The 19,198-nt window shown below is 43.9% G+C and overlaps 2 protein-coding genes and 1 pseudogene across 2 annotated transcripts in view; 2 read left to right on the forward strand and 1 right to left on the reverse strand.

The window, feature by feature from the left end:
• Nucleotides 1-3,625, reverse strand: part of PRMT7 (protein arginine methyltransferase 7) — a 33,330-nt gene extending 29,705 nt beyond the window's left edge. Inside the window, exons 1-2 of the mRNA XM_006860328.1 lie at nt 3,531-3,625; nt 2,682-2,718 (exon numbers count right to left, since the gene is read on the reverse strand). Of these exons, the coding sequence (XP_006860390.1) occupies nt 2,682-2,718; nt 3,531-3,625 (132 nt within the window). The remainder of the gene's footprint in view (nt 1-2,681; nt 2,719-3,530) is intronic.
• A 2,760-nt stretch (nt 3,626-6,385) lies between these two features.
• Nucleotides 6,386-10,647, forward strand: LOC102823434 (annotated as a pseudogene).
• A 1-nt stretch (nt 10,648) lies between these two features.
• Nucleotides 10,649-16,658, forward strand: SLC7A6OS (solute carrier family 7, member 6 opposite strand). The gene is made up of 5 exons (XM_006860220.1): nt 10,649-10,843; nt 10,964-11,242; nt 14,577-14,783; nt 15,678-15,804; nt 16,534-16,658. Exons 1-5 carry the CDS (start codon nt 10,649-10,651, stop codon nt 16,656-16,658), a joined length of 933 nt encoding a protein of 310 aa, XP_006860282.1.
• Nucleotides 16,659-19,198: the final 2,540 nt, after the last annotated feature.

The following is a 19,198-nucleotide window of genomic DNA, read 5'->3' on the forward strand; positions in this document are numbered from 1 at the left end:
CAGCAGTATGGCAAGACCTAGGGACTCCTGGACCCAGAGGTAGTGACATGGCCACAGAGGACTACAGTGGAGATTGAAGCGTCCAGTTGATATGAAGTGAGGGGAAATGCAGATAGTACCCACTTGACCTGGCTTCCATAGCTGGATGATCAGAACTCGACTAGAAAAACAAGAGGAAAAAAAGAGTAATCTGCTACAATCTGATGAACTTGACCTACACCTATGGATGTAGCAGCTCAAAAGAGGGAACTAATCTTTACAGCGAGGATCAGTCCCAATCCCTTGGTATACAGGGTTGACAGGGATGGGCAACTTAGACATTGGCTACCCAAAATGGGGGGGGGGGGGGCTACAAAGGCAAGAAGTGACTGGCTTACAAGCTTTCAAGGGGGAGCCTAGTTCCAGAGGGTACAGGGCAAGGTAGAACATCTACTGAGTGGTTTCCAATCTGTTGGGATGGGGCTGATAAAAGGAGATGGGGATAGAATCTTGTAATACAATAGTGAGTAATTGCTATCAGGACTGATTGTGAGGGTGAGAAATGTAAAGGTAGATGTTTTATAGCAAAAGGAGGGGAGTGGTTGACTTTGCAGTCCAGGAGTGGAGGTCTCTGGGACCATCAAGAGAAAAGAGCAGAGTGCGGGATCCTATGCAGAGAACAGTGACACCAAAGATGGAGGCACAGACGATGACATGGAGAGACGGGGCAGCTGAGTACTCTGGACTCACAGAGGGAACGGGGCTGTCTGCTGACAGCGGGGGTCAGGCTTGTAGGGTGTACCCTTTGGATGCTTGATGGTGCATGCAGGGGATTGCAATCATTGCAATGAAACAAAATATGAAAGGATGAATGTAAAGCTGGTGTTCTCCCACATAAACTATCACATAATTCACAATAAAAACTTAAAAAAAAAAAAAAGATGCAAAGTAACTTGTCCACTGAAACACTAAATATTGATTTGACAGAAATTATAACTTCATTGGGAAGAAAGGGGAATGAATTGGAAGGGGCTGAAAGGAAACCAAATTCTCAGCTCTCACAGTGAGAAATCAGTAGACAATAGCTATTTAGATATGGACTTTAAACATAAACAACCAAAGATGAAGAAATGTGGCTGCCTCTGAGGTAAAGTATAAAATGGTTTTGTTTAGAGGAAGCAATACACCAGGGGGCTGTTTTGCTTTTCTCAATAAGTTGTTGCTGCTAAGTTCCATGGAGTCTGTTCCCACTCATAGCGACCCTGCGAGGAGCGGATGGTGGGTTTGAACCACTTAACTTCCTGTTAGCAGTCCAGTGCCTATCCTACAGCACCATATCAGGACTCCTTCAATAAATTATCACGATGAAATTCACATAACATAAAACTGTTCTAAAGTGACTAAGGTTGAGCACCCACCACCTCTATCTAGTTCTAAAACATTTTATCATTCCAAAGATTCCTAACCCATTAAAGAGTTTCTCCCTACTGCTCCCTGCCCCAAGTTCCTGCAATCACATGTAGGGTTCCCAAGAGCGACTGGTGGGTTTGAACTGCCGACATTACAGTTTATTCTGTGTTTATTCTACAGCGCCACATCAGGGCTTATTTATGTACAGCAAAATAAATTTCCAGTGAAAGCTTTGGCTGTAGAGCTGAGGGATTGCTTAGATTGATACCGCACAGCACATTTATAATAAAGTAACTAAACATGAATTCAGGGTAAACACTTGTGACCTCAATGTCTCTGTGTGATTTATCTAACCATCACTCCAAAGGCGGAGTCCTGGTGTAGCGCTGTGGGTTAATGCGTCAGACTGCAAAGCCGTTTGAATACAAGGTCAGCGGTTCAAGCTCACCAACTGCTCCTCAGAAACCCTATACAAGGTCGCTATGGGTCAGAACCGACTTGACAACAGTTAACAACAACTCCAAAGGCAATCTTAAACTGCATCTACAAAATCATGATGTCCAGATTATAAGAGGTGTTGTTTCCACTGTCCTTGACTCTCATTAGAGGATATCCTGGCATTCTGAGCAGTTCTGGGGCATATTCTACATAGTACATACTAGATTAGATCCAAAGGCACAGCCATCAAGTCAATTCTGACTCACAGCAACCCTGGAGAGAGTTTCCAAGACTGTTAATCTTTACAGGAGCAGAAACCTTCATCTTTCTCCTACAAAGCAGGGTTTTAGTTAGCATCCCAGTGCTTATCCTATACCAGAAAAGTGGGTAGTTATTCATGCCAAATGAGATCAGACCTGCACTGTTCCCTAAGTCAATCAGAAAAAGACAGCCCCGATAAAACTCAAATGTGAAAGTGCTGAAATGTAATTCTGTGATAGAGATGACCTGTACTTTTAAAAAGTCTGCAGTGACCTCAAGAGATTTGATTCAAAAAATACAAACTGACTATATAAGACGAAAGAAATACCATGTAATTAGAGAATTTTTTTCTAGAATCTTGAAGATCATTTGAAATTGGAACCACTGAGATCCAGAGAGGGTACATGTTTTCTTCAAGGCCACATTCAGGTCCACAGCAGGCTAAAAGGTAGCCCCAGCCCCTGACTGATCTCCAAACTACACCACACTGCCTCTAAGCATCATTCTAACATCTTACCCAGGGGTGGGAGGGTGAGGGAGTGACAGGAAGATTTCACAACCCCCTAGAGATAATGGTTTCCTTTTATACTTACTCTGTCCTTGTCATGCAGCATATCTGCATAGGATGACCTTAAAAAAAAAAAAAAAAGAAAAACAGTCAGAAACTTTCTGCTAAGGATATACGTCAACACCTGAGACTATTCACAAATAAAAACGCATTCCTAATTCAATGGAAGTAACATGTCATCTATGCCCATGTGAAAACTATTTGAATAGATTTATAAGCTGTCATTCTCTGGGACTGGGAACAGTAACAGAGATAGGTGTTCATTTTCAGCAAAGAACCCCAGGCCTAAAGATGTTCTGGTAGATAACCCTATCACAGTAATTCCACAGCCATGAGCATTCTGATCACTGGACATTTTTCTCAAAAACAACCCAGACTCAATTTGCCAAATACTTTTTGTGATCTTGCATATACTAATACATTGGGGCAATGGCAGATGTAATACTAGGGAAAGTGGGAAGAGTGTATACCTGCCATATATGTGAACGGACATCACAAACTTCACCAAACTACAGTGTTAAAGCGGGGAGCACTATTTCTCTGTATTAGGTAGAAATTCACAAATTTGAAAAATTCCTGGCAGGGCCACTCTGTGAGCTCAACCCAAAGCTCGTTCAGGGGAGTTCCAGGTGAGAGCTATCAGGAAAACAGACTTTAAAATATGCTCCCACGAGACTGTGATGTTGACCCAAACTTCTCCGGCCCTTCCATCCAGGTTCTCCCATTCCCGGATTCCTGGCTGAGTCCACCTCCTCAAGAAAAACCATCAGCACAGCGTGGCAGCCTACTTCACACCCAGATTAGTGTTCAAGGTGTCTGCTTTAAGAACAAGTGCCTGTCCCACTGAAGCCAACTGTGAAACAACACACATCACCTCGCAATCTCCTGGTGATAATCATAGTGCTCGTCCTCCTCCAGCCACTCCACAGACCCCGTGGTCGGGTTGGCCCGCCCACAGAAGACCTTCATGGTGCCAAAGCTTTACAGAGGACAGCAGGCTGGGCAGCTTGTGGACCAGTGTGGTTGTCAGACCTATTCACATCCTGAGAAAATGACCAAAAAAAAAAAAAAATCAAGAAACTGACAAAAGAATCAAAACAACTTGAAAAAATTAGCCTTTTGATCTTTCTAGCTAGAGTCCTTTGGTTTTCTATTCAGCATATAGCATGCACACCTACAATGAATAAATTGGTAAGTATATCTGGGAGCTTAGAGTGTCCCAGAATTCTAAAAGGATCAAATGAGCCTCACAGGTGCATCTGGGTATAGCTCTCTCAGGTAAACGCAAGTGAGGAGGGCCAGGAAGAAAAGAGAACAGAGAGAGGCACAGGTGGTGTGATAAAGGAGTACCATAATACTGCCTCAGTTTCTTACATGCTTTATTTAGGGAAAAAGACCAAGGTAAAAGAATTCAGAAAAGCTTCTAACCAAGTGAGTACATCACAGCTACATACAAACATAACTATGTGATCAGTCCACAAAATAATGTTGAGCATAAAAATCAATCACAGAATATATAAATTATTATTCCATTTATGTAAAATTTGAAATATTGCAAAGCCTAATAATACGAGAGGGCTTCAAAAAGTTCTCGGAAAAATGGAATCAAAAGAAAATGGACTTTTTTCATGAGTTTTTTTGAAGCCCCCCCTCATATATTATCCCTCAGGGATCACACCAAGAAGCACAGTCGGGAATGAAGAACAGTGGTTATCTCAAGAGGGAAGGGCAAGGGATGAGAAGAAGACAGACCCACAAGGGATCAGGATGGCCAAACTTCATCTCTCATGCTTCGGATACATTGTCAGGAGGGACCAGTCGCTGGAGAAGGATGTCATGTTTGGTAAGGTGGAAGGTGAGAGAAAAAGAGGAAGACCCCTAGCAAGATGGATTGGCAAAGTGGCAGCATCAGTGGGCTCAAACATGGTAACAGTAGTGAGGTTGGCCTAGGATCAGGCAGTGTTTCATTCCGTTGTACATAGATAGGGTCGCTATAAGTTGGTACCGACTCGATGGCACCTAACAACAACATCACTATTAGGTGCCAATGAGTCAATTCTGACTCAAAGCAACCTCAAGTGACAAAGGAGAACTGCTCCAGAGGGTTTCTAGACTATGCTCTTCATAGAGGCAAACCGCCAGAGCCACTGGGTGAGTGTTTAAACACAGTACCACCAGGGCACCTCTGAAAAATAACAGAAATCTTTTTATTCCTTAAATTATGAGTAAAGAGTGTTCATGATCTTGTCATTTTTTTATGCCTCACATATATCTTATGATACTTATTTTCAACTACTCAATATTTAATTTAAAATAACTTCAAAAAACCTCTTCCAATTTAAAAAGCCATTTACATCAAATAAATGTCACCAGACTCTCTTCTTGTATGGTCTGTTTTCCCAAAGGGATCTGTTTGGGGAAATGAAGCAAAGAAACTGCTCAAAATTTAAAAGCGCATCTCAACAGGTCTGTGCTAACTCCACCCCCCCACCCCCCAGTAACCTCCCAGCTTCCAGTCAGAAAGCAGCAAATAATCCACACTCCCTCTTCACTTCTTAGTTGTTGCTGTTGTTATGTGCCGTAGAGTGGGTTCCGACTCACAGCGACCCTGTATAGGGTTTCCGAGGCTGTAAATCTTTATGGGAGCAGAAAGCCTCATCTTTCTCCCACGGAACAGCTAGTAGTTTCGAACTGCTGACCTTGCGGTTCGCAGCCCGATTCATAACCACTACGCTACCAGAGCTCCTTCTTAGTAATCACTGTCAATTTTCAGGAAGCCTTATACAAAGAATGCCTACTCTAAATATTCCTAAGGCACTGACCTGGCCAGAATTGATGACTTTCTAGTCACAAATTACAGACAAAGTGAACACTGAATTCTTATATAAGAGGACGGAACACAGTCTTTTCTGCAAGAATTCAGGCACTGGCCTGATTCAAAGTAGTCAATTCGTCCTTTGGTAAAATTCCACCGCTAAAATCCTAGCATGTCTATCCATTAATATTGTTAAGTGCTATCGAGTCAGTTCTGACTCATAGAGATCCTGTATAGGGTTTCCAAGGAGCTGCTGGTGGGTATGAACTGCCGACCTCAGTTGGCAGTCCAACGCTGATCCTACAGCACCACACCAGGAGTCCACCCACTAATACAGTGGCTCTCAAACTTCTTGACAACCAATAAGAAACATACTGATTAATTCACCTACTGGTTACAATTTGTAACCACTGGAAAGCATTGCTGTAATTAGCTCTGTATATCGCATATGCTAATACTAATACATAAAGGAGCTCTGGTAGCGTAGTGGTTACGAATCGGGCTGTAAACCTTAAGGTCAGCGGTTCGAAACTACCAGCTGCACCGCAGGAGAAAGATGAGGCTTTCTACTCCCGTAAAGATTTACACCCTCGGAAACCCTATACAGGGTCGCTATGGGTCAGAATTGACTCGATGGCACATAACAACAACAACAATACTGATATATAACAAGATTATCCAAACATTACCAGAATCTGTGAAGTGCTTTAGAGAACTCCGGTCCCACTAATGCTTTAGTAGAGTGAAATGACCAGATCTAGCTACTCAGGAAAGACTTACAAGGTGGGTAGTACGATTTGGGGGCAAAGGGAGGGCAAGACACACCACCAGTTTAATAGGGCTCCTTTGAAACCCTATACAGGGTCGCTATATATCGGAACCGACTCGACGGCATTTAACAACAAAAAACAGTCATGCACAGTGAATATATAAGTTTAACTGAAATGAAACTGGTCAAGGAGTCAAACGCATCTGAGGGATCCATATAGTGGGAAGACTTGAAATCCTTATTCTGTGGTTCATTTGGAACCAACAAGTTTCAGAAGTCATTTCAGTTAAGTATAATAAAATAACTAATCAATAGATTCTCTTCTTGCCTATTATGTTAATGAGGTGACACCAAGGACTACAGAGCCTGTCTTTTCAAAACTCATTTCGTGTGAATCTTTATTCTATATTACTAACGATTTTAAGATCCAAAACCCTCTTACTTTTGGCTCTCAGCTCAGAGGAGGTGTAGGTGCAACTTCGGTAATCCAGCATCTGCGTTCATCCGACACCAGCCACCTCTGCCATGTTCCCCAAGTTCAACCCCAACACAATCAAAGTCATGGGGAAGTCAGGGTTACATCGGCTCTGGCCCCCAAAACCAGCCCCCTTGGTTTGTTTCCCAAAAAAGTTGATGACATTACCAAGGCAACTGGTGACTCATTACAGTGACACTAACCATTCAGAACAGACAGGCTTAGACTGATGTGATGCCTTCTGTCTCTGCCCTAATCATCAAAGCTCTCAAGGAACCACCCAGATACAAAAAGAAGCAGAAAAATATTAAGCATAGCGGAAATATCACTTTAGATGAGATTACCAGCTTTGCCCATCAGAAACAAAGCCAGTTTTTCACTAGCGAGCTCTGTGGGACTATTAAAGAGATCCTGGGGACTGCCTAATCTGTGAGCTTCAATGTTGATGTCCACTACCCTCATGAAATTACAGATAACATCAATAGTTGTGGTTGTTGTTAATTACCGTTCCAACTCATAACAACACTGTATAGGGTTTCTGAGTGACTGGTGAGTTTGAACCACCGACCTTGCAGTCCAGCGCATTAACCCATAGTGCCATGCCAGGTGCTGTGGAACGCTCAGCTAGTTAAGAACTACAGAAAATACTCAATTAGTGAATAATTGTTATCAGGACTGACTGCAAGGGTTGGCAATGTAAAGGTATACATTTTGTAGCAAAAGGAGGGGAGTGACTGACTTTGCAGTCCAGGAGCGGAGGTCCCTGGGACCACTAAGGGAGAAGAGCGGAGTGCAGGACCCTACCCAGAGAAACAAAGACGCCAGAGATGGAGGCAGAGGCAATGATGTGGAGAGATGGAGCAACTGGGGACTCCAGACCAAGAGAGAGAGAGAGAGGGGGGCTATGTGCTGACAACCAGGGGGCAGGCTTGCAGGGTATACCCTTTGGTTGGCTGATGATGCATGGAGGGGTTTGTAACCATGGCAATGAAACGATATACGATAGGATGAATGTAAAGCTATCACATAATTCACAGTAAAACATTTAAAATAGTCAATAAAAGATCACTTGATAATGATAATAAAAAGGTTCTCTGGGTGAACATTATACGCCTTCTATGGAAAAGCCCTCAAATGACTTGTTCTCTCTCAGGAGCCCACATCCCAAAAGTTAAGAAAACACTGTCGGATCTGCCTCTTCAGTCTCCAAACTCAAGCACTCTAATGAATACCTCTATGCCAAGCCCTGTTTGCAAAGCTAGTTGGATTTCTGACTCATTCAGAATTTACTAAGTACCTATTAGTAGGATAAGCAGTGAACTACTAATCTCAAGGCTGACAGTTCAAAAAGTAGCATTTCCTTGGAAACCCTATTACTGAGTTGTTGAGTTGGAACAGACTCCATGGTACTTGCCAACATTAAATGCCAAGTACTGTGTTAGGTACAGGGGCAACCATAAACAAAACAGACAAGGTCCTGCTAGAAGGTTACACTCTACTCGGGAAGAGAGAATAAACAATTAGTCTATGTGGTTCAGGAAAAGAAATACACAGGGTGCTGTGAAAGAGAATGACAAGCTTATTGGCAGCTTCTCTGACAAACGTGTAATTTAAGTTGAGACCTACAAGATAAGCTGGGGAGCAAGCAATCAAGTCCCTTCAGGACAAACCCTGCTCCAATAATGAAACTCAAAGGGAACACATGAGTAGGCATGTAAGCTTGCTGGCGACCACAGTGGTCTACTTGGGAGTAGAAGAGGGGGAAAGGCAGCAATGGAGAAATGGGCTGAGTTCAACCACATTCCATACACTCATGTTGACCTGGAGATGAGAGAGAAAAGGTCTGGTTGTTCCGAAGTGTGTTAAGACCTGGGAACTCCTGAGCCCAAGGACAAGGACAAAGCCACGGAGGGATAAGGCTGAGAGTGAAGCATCCAGCTTATGTGAAGTGAGGGGAGATGCACAAGAACACACAAACTTGCAGATTGTACCCATATGACCTAGCCTCGATGGCTTGATAATCAGTACTCAACTTGTTGTGAAGTGCCATCGAGTCAGTTCCGACCCACAGCGACCCTGTATAGGGTTTCCGAGGAGCAGCTGGTAAGTTTGAACTGCCGACCTGCAGTTTAAATGGCTTTGCAGTCTGGCGCATTAATCCACAGCGCCATACCAGGACTCAACTAGTGGACTATATCAAAGAAAATAACTTTTGATAAAGGAAACGAGGATAAATTGCTATAATTTGATGAACTTGACCTACATTTATGGATGTAGTAGCTCAAAATACCCACCGCAAGGGAAGGAGTTTTCACATCAATTATTAATCCTATCCCCTCTGTATACAGGGTAGATAGGGGCGGTCAGCTTAGACCTTGGCTACCTAAAATGAGGGGGCGATAAAGGCACGAAGTGACTGGCTTACAAGTTGTCAAGAGGGAGTTTAGTTTAAGAGTGCACTGGGGAAGATAGCGTCCCCACTGAATAATTTTCATCTTGTCTACTCAGATCTGGTAAAAAGAGATAAGGATACAATTCCTATGATTCAACAGTAATTGTTATCATGACTAACTGCAACTGTCACAATTGTAAAGGTAGAAGTATTGTAACAAAAACCGGGGAGTAGTTACTCTTACAGTCCAGAAACAGAGAACCCTAGGACCATTAAGGGAGCAGAGCACAAGCGGAATGCAGGACCCTATCCAGAGAAGCAGGGACACCAGAGATGGAGGCAGAGATGGGGACATGAAGAGAGGGAGCAGCTGAGGACTCATGGAAAGAGAGGGAATGAGTGCTGGCGGCCAGGAGGCAGGCTTGCAGAATGTGCCCTTTGGTTGTTTAAATTATTATATATTCCTGAGTGCTTTTGTGTATATCTCCCCACCTCCCCATCAAAAAAAAGGAAAGAAAAACAGAGGGAATGGAAGCAAATACTGTTGAATGATGATGCAGAGGAGATTGTAATCATTGCAATTAGACGATGGTATAAAGCTGATGCTCTCCCATGTAAACTATCACTCAGTTCACAATTAAAAAAAAAAAAAAAAAAGATAAGCTGGGGAAGAGTGGCGCTTGTACAAATATTTCCTTACCCAAAATTTTCCTCAATGTATAAAGAATTAGGTGCATATGTAGAAATGCCAAAAGCCGTGTGACTGAAGCACTTCGAGCAGAATAAATGATAGATAAGAGATGAGCATTTGCAGATCACACAGGGCCTTGTTGGTTTCAGAAGTATGTGTGGGCTACGTTTTAGGTGCAGTAGGAGTCGCCAAGGGTAATAATTAATTGCTAAGACCACACTGGCTAGTGCGTGGTAAAGACTGGTTTCCAACTACTCAGAACCCAGTGACAGCGGAAGGTGAGCCCATCAATAGTTCCCCTGAGTCAGAAAACCATGCTCAATTAGGAGTGCGAAGGCTGCTGCTTCCTTCAATGACGGTCCTGGTCCGTCTCGGAAGGGAGGCGCCAAGTATGAGTTAGAATACTTGATTCTGGTCCCCGAGGATCTGCTTTGCCCGGGGTCGAGGGAGCCGCAACCAGGTAGGTGGGCATCACAGACAGGGCTGGCCAGAGACCCCGCTCTCCTGACGACCATGACCCTCTGAGCCGCCCCACGTGGGCTCTGGGAAGATCCTCCAGAATCTGAAACAGACGCGTACCCCGGCGCCCGAGAATCCCACACTGAGACCTTCCACCGAACCTCTGAAGTTGAGGACAGGTATCCAGACGCTCCTCAGAACCCACCCAGCGCCTCACCCGCTTGGTTCATCTCTGTCACAACGCCAGACCAACGCCATCTTACCAAGACCAATGTGCGGAGGCGAAGCCTCCCTGAGCCCACGGCGCGACTGAAGGGAGGAGCCTGGAAGCGGAACTTGAAGACTCTCCCATCCCACCCGACGCGCTCCCACAATGCTCCGCGGAAGTGATATGGAGGCTGGCCGGACTGCTGTGCTCCGAGTGAAGCGGAAGCGCACTGCGGAGCCCGCTGAGGCGCTCGTCCTCGCCTGTAAACGGTTGCGGGGTCCCACAGTTGAATCAGAGCCTCAGAGGACGCCCCCTCAGGGTCTGCCGAGAGAGGCGGAGAATAATGTCTTCCAGCTGGTGGCCACCGTGCGATCCCAGGTATTGGTCATAGGATGTAGCTTGTGCGGAGTTTCTTGGGGCTCAGGTGAGGTGAAGCCGGACTCCTAAACCCTTCAGGAACCCCTATTTATGCTATCTCCTTCCCTTGCGGTACCCTAGGAGGAGCCTTTCCAGCCACTTGTGCGGGCCGTCCTGCGTCCGTCCGGAGGCTGCCAGCAGCGCATCCGCCGTGATCTCCGCGCGACTGCCCAGGAGATCCGGCAAGAAGGCCGCTATCGGGTGGTCTCCAGCCGCCGATCCTCGGGAACTATCTTGGGCTTCCAAGAGTCGGAGGACGAGCCGGAGAAACCAGAAGCTGCCAGCGACACAGGCTTCCAGCTCTTCGACTTAGTCCACGAGGAGGGAGACCCAGAGGCCACTGCCACAGATTCCTGCCAAGTAAGTACAGGCTTAAGGAGCTCTGGTAGCAGAGTGGTTACGAATCGGCCTGCGAACCGCAAGGTCAGCAGTTCGAAACTACCAGCTGTTCCGCGGGAGAAAGATGAGGCGTTCTGCTCCCGTAAAGATTTACAGCCTCGGAAACCCAGTACAGGGTCGCTATGAGTCGGAACTGACTCCACGGCACATAACAAGTACAGGCTTGGAGGCGGGCGCAGGGCTTCTCTGGAGTCTAGAACATGCTCAAGAGGCAACACACGAATTCCTCTGAGGAACGGATGATCCATCCAGCGTGATGGTCTCGTTCTGTAATGTATACTGAGTGCCCACTATGTGCCAAACATTGCTCTTCGGTTACGTAGGTGGTTATAGCAGTAAACAAAATGTACAGCAATCCCTTTCCTGAGGATTTAACAGTCAGAGAAACAAAAAGAGTACAAGTAAATTCCGTTTCAGCTGGTGATAAGAGTCAGGGAATAAAACAGTGGGAAAAGGTGATGTCATTTTTAAATAGTCTGGTCAAGGAAGGCAGCCTGAGAAAACGCCATTTGAGTAAAGACTTGAATGAGGTGAGTGGGAGACCACTGTGGCTATCTGGGGGGCAGGGCCTGGTGTGGTTGGAGTATAACCTCTGGACTGCTAAGGGTTGTGGGTTCAGACCTAACAGCCATTCCTTGGAAAGCCGATAGAGTCGCTCTGAATCAGAACAGACTCTCCAGCACTAACAGAAGCAAAGAGGTCAGGCATGCCAGGCACAGACCTTGAAGCTGGGTTTGCCTGCTGTATGCAAGGAAATCAGTTGTGCCTGGCATCCAACAAACTGCAAGTTACTACTGTAAGGGATGGGTGGAAAGGGTACCTGCTGAACCTTGTAGGTACTTGTGAGGGCATTGCCTTTCACCTTAAAAGGAGAATCACTAGACTGGAAAGTTTTAAGCAAAGGAGAGAGTAGATTGGAACACTGATCAAAGAGAGAGGTTAAGGAACTAGTCCTAGTTAGCATATCAAGTTTGAGGCAGATACAGGTTTAGTATGCAAGTCTTCTTGGATTTAATGCAGACTTTTTCTACTTTTATATTTAAATATACTTAGAATATATTTGTATATCACTTCCAAGTCTGTTCATGATTCCCAGTGGAGTCCTAGTGGGGCACTGTAGGTTAATGTGCTGGACTGCAAGGTCAGTGCTTCAGACTTACCAGCTGCTCTTCAGAAACCCTACACAGGGTCGCTGAGTCAGAGCTTACTAAATGGCACTTAACAACGTGATACCTAGTAAGACCACACAAACAAAGTTTTCAACCAAAGGTATGCTTTCTGTTAGTGGGTGTGTTTTTTGTTTTTGTTTTTGGGTAAACAGTAACATAAAATTTACTTCTTTAATACTCTTTGGAATTTAAAGTGAAATTTTAATTCAAAATAAATCAGAACAGGCATAAAATATTTAATCATGGTGGTAGTATATATACCTGAAGAGCTTTTACCAAAATTAATTCCAGACTGATTCATGAGTTATAAGTTTTCATAATCAAACCATTGTTCAGTAGAATCAAATCAGTAGCTCATTAAATTTTATTAGAAAACTTAGTAGATACATTGATAAAGGATATGAACAGATTTTTTTTTTTTCCAAAGTAGCAGTATAAACATGTTTGCAGAGTAATTGATGTTTTTTTATGCCTACTAAACTGGCAGGGTCTCCTGGTGTGGCGCTGTGGAATAATGCGTCAGACTTCAAAGCCGTTTGAAGTGCAGGGTAGGCAGTTCAAGCTCACCAGCTGCTCCTGGAAAACCCTATACAGAGTCACTATGGGTTGGAACCGACTTGACAGCACTTAACAACAACAACAAACTGGAAGGGAAAAGGCAGTTTATAACACTGCTGGCAAGACTCAGATTAAAATATACATGATTGGAATGCTTAAATTGAAGCAAACCTTTTGAAAAACAATGTAGAAGTTTTAGACAAATAAATTTAATAGGAAATCTGGAGTCCTGGTATGGCTCTATGGGGTAAGCAGTGGAATGCTAATCATCAGCCACTCCTTGAAACCCTACACAGTGTGAGTAGGAGTCAGACCACTTACCAACAATAGGAAATTATGAAATTAAAGTTGAGTTCTTTTTATTCAGTAATCCCACCCACAAGATTTCTATCCTAGGAATAATTCAACAGAAGCAAACCTTGTTAGCAAAACTACTGTTTGTTTGCTAAGTACTGAATGTTGTCAAGCACTGTCCTTAAGCATTTTCTTTGATTTAACTCTTTTAATCCTCACCAAAACTCTTATGAGGTAACTGGAGTAAAACTGGTTTATTTCCTTCTGAGTATCTGATTCAGTATCCCTGGCCTTTTTCTCTATTACTAGTCTGTGTAAATATTCTAATGGCTGCATAATTTGCAGGATTGGAGGCTTGTGAGATACAGCCAGACTTTACCCCATAAACAGTTTTGAGGTTGGTCAAGAAACTTCTAAAAATTCTCTAGTTGTATTTTTGGGGTTTTGTCTGTGACTTTGTGGTCGGGCAGAATTCCCGTTAGCCTATACGTGATGTAGAACTTTTGTTCTCCCCTGTCTGGGGGCCATGGACACCTCCTACATCCTTATGCAGTGTCTGGTTCAAGCTGGGCAGCCTCTTATAATTAACATGTTAAAAGGTGTCATTTGCATTATGTCTCTCTGGTTCCCAAACTGGCCTGTGCTACCAAGACCCTGGATATACCTGGGCCATTTCCAGTCTGGGGCAGTCCATCATTCCAGCAAATATTATAGTTGAGTCCACTTCCTTTCCTAAGCAAATGCCAGAATGTTAATGGACAGAAAGCCAGATGGTGAAGGCTGGTAGTGATAACCAGAGTCCAGTAATCACCAGTGGCCCAATATAGGGGGTGACACATAATACGAGGGGGCTTTAAAACATGCATGGAAAAATTTAATTAAAAGATAGTGGTGTATTCTTTAAGCTTTTTGATGCCCCCATGTACAGACCCACTTGGGGATCAGCCCTAGAGGCTCTGTTGTGAGTCCCCAAGAGGAGAAGATCCTTCCAAAGGAGCTCAGAAAAGGTCCATTGAAGCAGGTCTGATGCAGACCTTGGGTGCAAGCTCTACTGGCCCTCCAGGATAGTCCTTTGTGGCAGCCAAACACAAAAAGAGTAGGAGGCTATCTTATAGTCATTAATTTTACTGAGATTCACATTATCCTTTTTAATTTTTAGCTAACATAGAGGACACTAGTAGTTCAAAGGGGTAAGCATTTTGAATCCAACAGAGAGAGTTGTACAGAGTCTTTCCTTGGAACATTACACTTTTGAGGCTGTGTTTTCTTTACAGGTGTCTGACCCAGATGTGATCCTCTGCAATTCCACACAGCTGATCCGTGAACGTTTGACCATCTCTGAGGAGGGACCAGGAGTTGGGCACCGAGAGGAAGTGAAGGATGGCGACTATGTGTATGACATTTACTACTTGGAAATGGCCACTCCAGGGTGGATTGAGAATATCCTCTCTGTGCAGCCCTACAGCCAAGAATGGGAGCTGGTAAGGGAGCCCATGAAGAGGAGGCATGAGGCAGCCTATGCTCATTCTCCATGCAGGGCACCTCTGTCTCCCTGAGCTCCACTTAGATTGAGTGCTCTTAGTTCTTCTTATCCATGCTTAAAAGGGAAAATTTATTTTAAATGCCTTTTAGGAATCTGGGGTTGATGTAGGGAATTTTGGGAAAGATAGGCTACATTCTAATTTTTACTCATAATGATTCTTTTACAAGGTTTGCAACATTTTATTGTTTGTATCTACCCAGTTTCAGGAAGGGGAAAAAAAATGTATGGGGGCTTATAATACAACAAAGACAAACCAAAACTTAACATGAATAACAACACTTTTTTAAAACTTGTGTATTAAAAATGGTGAAAACCTTGGATGAAAAAAGCTATCTTCCTGGTATTGTTTGAAAACAAATTCTAAAATGTTTGATGCCAAAAGTGAAGTGTCATTCTTGTGAGAGAAGCACCTTTTCCCTCACGTGGCCACTCAGGCACCCATCTGGGTCCACTGCAGAGCCGCTTCTCCTGTCTTCCTGTACCCATCACCTTTGGTTTTGTTTCTGACCTTGGCATCTTTTACCTGACTGCCCCTCAGGAGCTTAAGATAATAATTACCTGTTCAGAGCCACTGCTTCCCCCACCTGGTGAATCCCCTTCTGATGGAGTTCAGTCTCTTACCAGGAATTCTGAGTAGGGTAGGGCTACCTTCCTTCCTCTCAGCCTCTAAACTACAATAGCTTTTTGTGCTCCAACTAACTCCTAGCCTGCCTTTTTTTCCTCATTGCATCCTTAAATGACACCTCCCAAAACTAGTCTGCTAATACCCTCCCTCAAAGAACATAGCCTAAGCTATTTTGACCTACATTCATGTTTGTGTTGAGATGTGCAGGTAAATGACGACCAGCAACCTGAGGATGTTTATGAAGATGAAGATGATGAAAACAGCGAGAATAATTGGCGCAATGAGTATCCAGAGGAGAAGAGCAGTGAAGAAGAAGAAGAAGAAGACTCCAGAGGTGCGGACAGCTCCAAATGGGAAGGGGCAGGTGGGATCCAAGGCTGAGGTGTGAGCACAGTTGTCAGAGACATCTTGCCTAGCTGTTTCTCTCTGCCGTTGAGCACCAACAAAAGTCACTGGAGTTGTAGGACCCTGAAGGACCAGTGTTCAGGGGACATGAAGATTTAATGTTAATCTCATTTAGGCTTGGGTTCAAATCTTTAGTTCTGTCACTGCCTAGTCTTGGACAAGTTACTTCACCTCACTGAGCCTTAGTTTCCTCAGAAAATGAGACTCTTACACCAATTTAATGGTTGGGAGTAGGTGAAACATCTAGCTCAGTCTCCCTTTCCCTATTTTAGTCAAGAAAGGACTAGATGGACCAGCTGGTCAGTCTGTGACCACAGTTACCCAAGCACTAGGTATAGAAGGCCTTGGGTTTCCATATGTCAGTTTTCTAACCAAGTCATTGCTGAGTTGTGACTATTTGGAGAAAAGGGCAACACAGCTATGGGACCTGGGAGAAGAGAAAGGGTGGGTACTTGGACAGCACAGTCCTTTAGATGACTCTTCAAATAGCCAATAAAAAGAATTTCCTGGTATCTGATGAGAGGAATGGTTAATAGAAAATTTGGGAGTGTTTGTTTTCTAGATTTTCTTTATTGAACTAGTATTTAATAATGGGGAGCTCTCATGGTAACCTAGAAAATCATACAACAGCAAGCCCACTCCTGGTATCTCATTCTAGGCTCTGATGAATATGACGGCCTCAGTGAAGAAGAAAGAGGCAGTCACAGACCACAGGTGTGGAGCAAATACCCTTTAGATGTGCAGAAGGAGTTCGGCTATGAGAGTTCCCTGGATTCAGACTGAAGACCCAATGACAGCCATGAGGTTCTACCACAGACCTTGGCTCTGTGACTACAGCAACTACAGCATTAGCTGCCCTGGTGACATCTTCTCAGGTTTTCTAGTTAACGTGCATATGGGATAAGTATAGCTAACAGCGCCATCTCTCCACAGTAAAGACTATGCTAAGGGAGTGAGTCTTTCCTACTAACAGTAGAGTCCCTTTGCCTCAATCAAAAGTGGTGTGTTTTTTTTTTTTTTAATGCTGTAAAAAATGAAGCTTCCTTTGGCTTCATGATCCAGGCATTTTCCCTGAGGACTAGATGCTTTTATATTTCTCTTACTCTGAGCCAGTCATAGAAGAAGGGCCTTTGACTTTCATCACCAGTAAAGTTCGGCTCTCCCATACTAGCTATGTTGCCAGGCTACTTGTATGCAATAAAGCATCCTTTTAATGGTGAGACTCTGAAAGGGATACAGTAGACCCCTTGTAGCAGTGTAGACCGGAGAGTAATGGCCTAAGAGTAGAAAGTAGAACCTGCCCTGCTGTGGGAGGGCTTAAGTAACAGCGGTCCTGTTTTCCTCTTGTCTCTGATAATGGCTGTAAAGATTGCATTCTTCCTTGGGCAGTGGTGTCAAGGAATGGTGTGTGTATAAATGTGATATAAGTGTGTATAAAGACTGACTTTAAACATAGAGCAAGTCATTTATTTTTTAAGTCTTTAAAGTTCTCTCAACTGTATGATTTTCTCAAGGCACCCTGTAGCCCCCCAAATAAGTAAGGAATTGACCTTTGACATCAAGGACTAAAGGCAAGTAAGGAAAAAGCAAGCACATCCTGAACTTGATTTTCCATTGAGAAATGCTCACTATTCACAGTACTCACTAAACACAATCTAATACAATTTAAACAAAACCAGTATGTTACTAAAATCTGTATCTTTTGTAAGCAAACTTACTGTCCTCCTTTTCCAACCACAGCTGCCTTAACTCTGTTTGACTTGTGTAACATTCATTGCCCAGTAGGGACTTCCTGCAGTGATGAAAATATTCTGTGTCTGTCCTGTGTAATAGTAGTCAATAGTCACATGTAGGGGTCGGGCACTTGAAACTGATCAGTCTGAGTAAGAAGGAATTAATTTTTTTTATATTTTAATTTAACTAGCTACATGTGGCTAGTGGCTACTGCATGGATAGGGCAGATCTAGGAAAACCTTTGATGATAGTGCCAAGCATTTCTACTCTTCCATTTCATCTGTGTATTCCTATACTTGATGTCCATTTTGTACTTCTTTACCTGCATTAGTTCCTATCTACATGAAGTTACTAACCTGCAATACTAAAAATAAGTTCTATCTATATTTAGGTCGGAGTTCTGGTGTGGTGCTGTGGGTTAATGCGCTGGACTACAAGGTCTTTTGAAACCGAAAGGTTGACGGTTCAGGCTCACCAGCTACTCCTCAGAAACCCTATATATAGGGTCACTATGAGTCGGAATGGAGTCAATGGCACTTAATGACAACATACTTAGGCTTATTAGGCTTTTGTGGCTAATTAAACCAAGGAAGATCTTTGGTTTCCCATCCTACGTATCCACAAAGGTACAATTCAGTGTTGCAAGTAATAGCAACTTCCATGTCTAATACCAGCCCTTGCCTTAACTTTGTGTCCTCCTGTAAGCATAGAAATGAAGAATAAAAAACCACTCTGTACCACTGGCAGGTGCTCACTATTGTTTATGAACTCGTTAAACTTTGCCAACATTAAAATGCTGACAATTTCATAAGCGTACCCAATGCAAAAGTGATTAGCACCCCAGGAGAAGGATTTCAGAGATTAACAGAAAATAATTCTACCAAGAAGCTGGAGTGCTGTAGGGAGTCTGGGAGAGGGCTGCATGCAGCATAGCCTGAAGGGAGGTCTCCCCATCCAGCAATGTGGACGGATTGAGCAAAGATGTCACCAGGGTTTACTCCTTAGTCTGTGGCAGGGACCAGTTTTTGGTAAAGGAGAATGATCTTAAAGGGAGATTGGCTCATGGTTCTTATCTTTTCTGTTGACCAATTCCAAAACCTAAGAACATGAGGCTTGCCAACCAGCAGGTTCTCTTAGGCCCAAGATGACTACCTTGGAGCATCTCAGGAGGGCTGTACAATGCAGTTCAGCCTGATTCCCACGAGGGACGATCCATCAGGTCAAACCTGCTGCTTTGGATGACCTGAGTGCTAAAGCCCAGCCTGAACACCAGTTAGTTGCATCCACTAGCAGTTTGCTGAAGAACCAGACTGAGGTAGAAGCAGCCTTTTTTTTCCAGTCTTTACTGATCTCCACAGGGAGAAAACAGAAGTCCCCAAAGTACCCAAGTTTCCTGAGACAGCCACCCCACCAGACCTCAGGGGGTGAGGAGGCGCACACATTAGTTCAGTGTAAACAAGGACTGGGGCTAGGGACAGAAGAGGAGGAGGGTGCAGACTGCTGTGAGGCTTTCAGAAAAAACAATGACAACTTATTGCACCAGGATGAGCATGCTCAGGTCTGCACAGCAGTCCCTCGCACTGGCCCTT

The sequence above is a fragment of the Chrysochloris asiatica genome, unplaced genomic scaffold (genome assembly GCF_000296735.1).
Source record: "Chrysochloris asiatica unplaced genomic scaffold, ChrAsi1.0 scaffold00037, whole genome shotgun sequence".
Lineage (NCBI taxonomy): Eukaryota > Metazoa > Chordata > Mammalia > Afrosoricida > Chrysochloridae > Chrysochloris > Chrysochloris asiatica.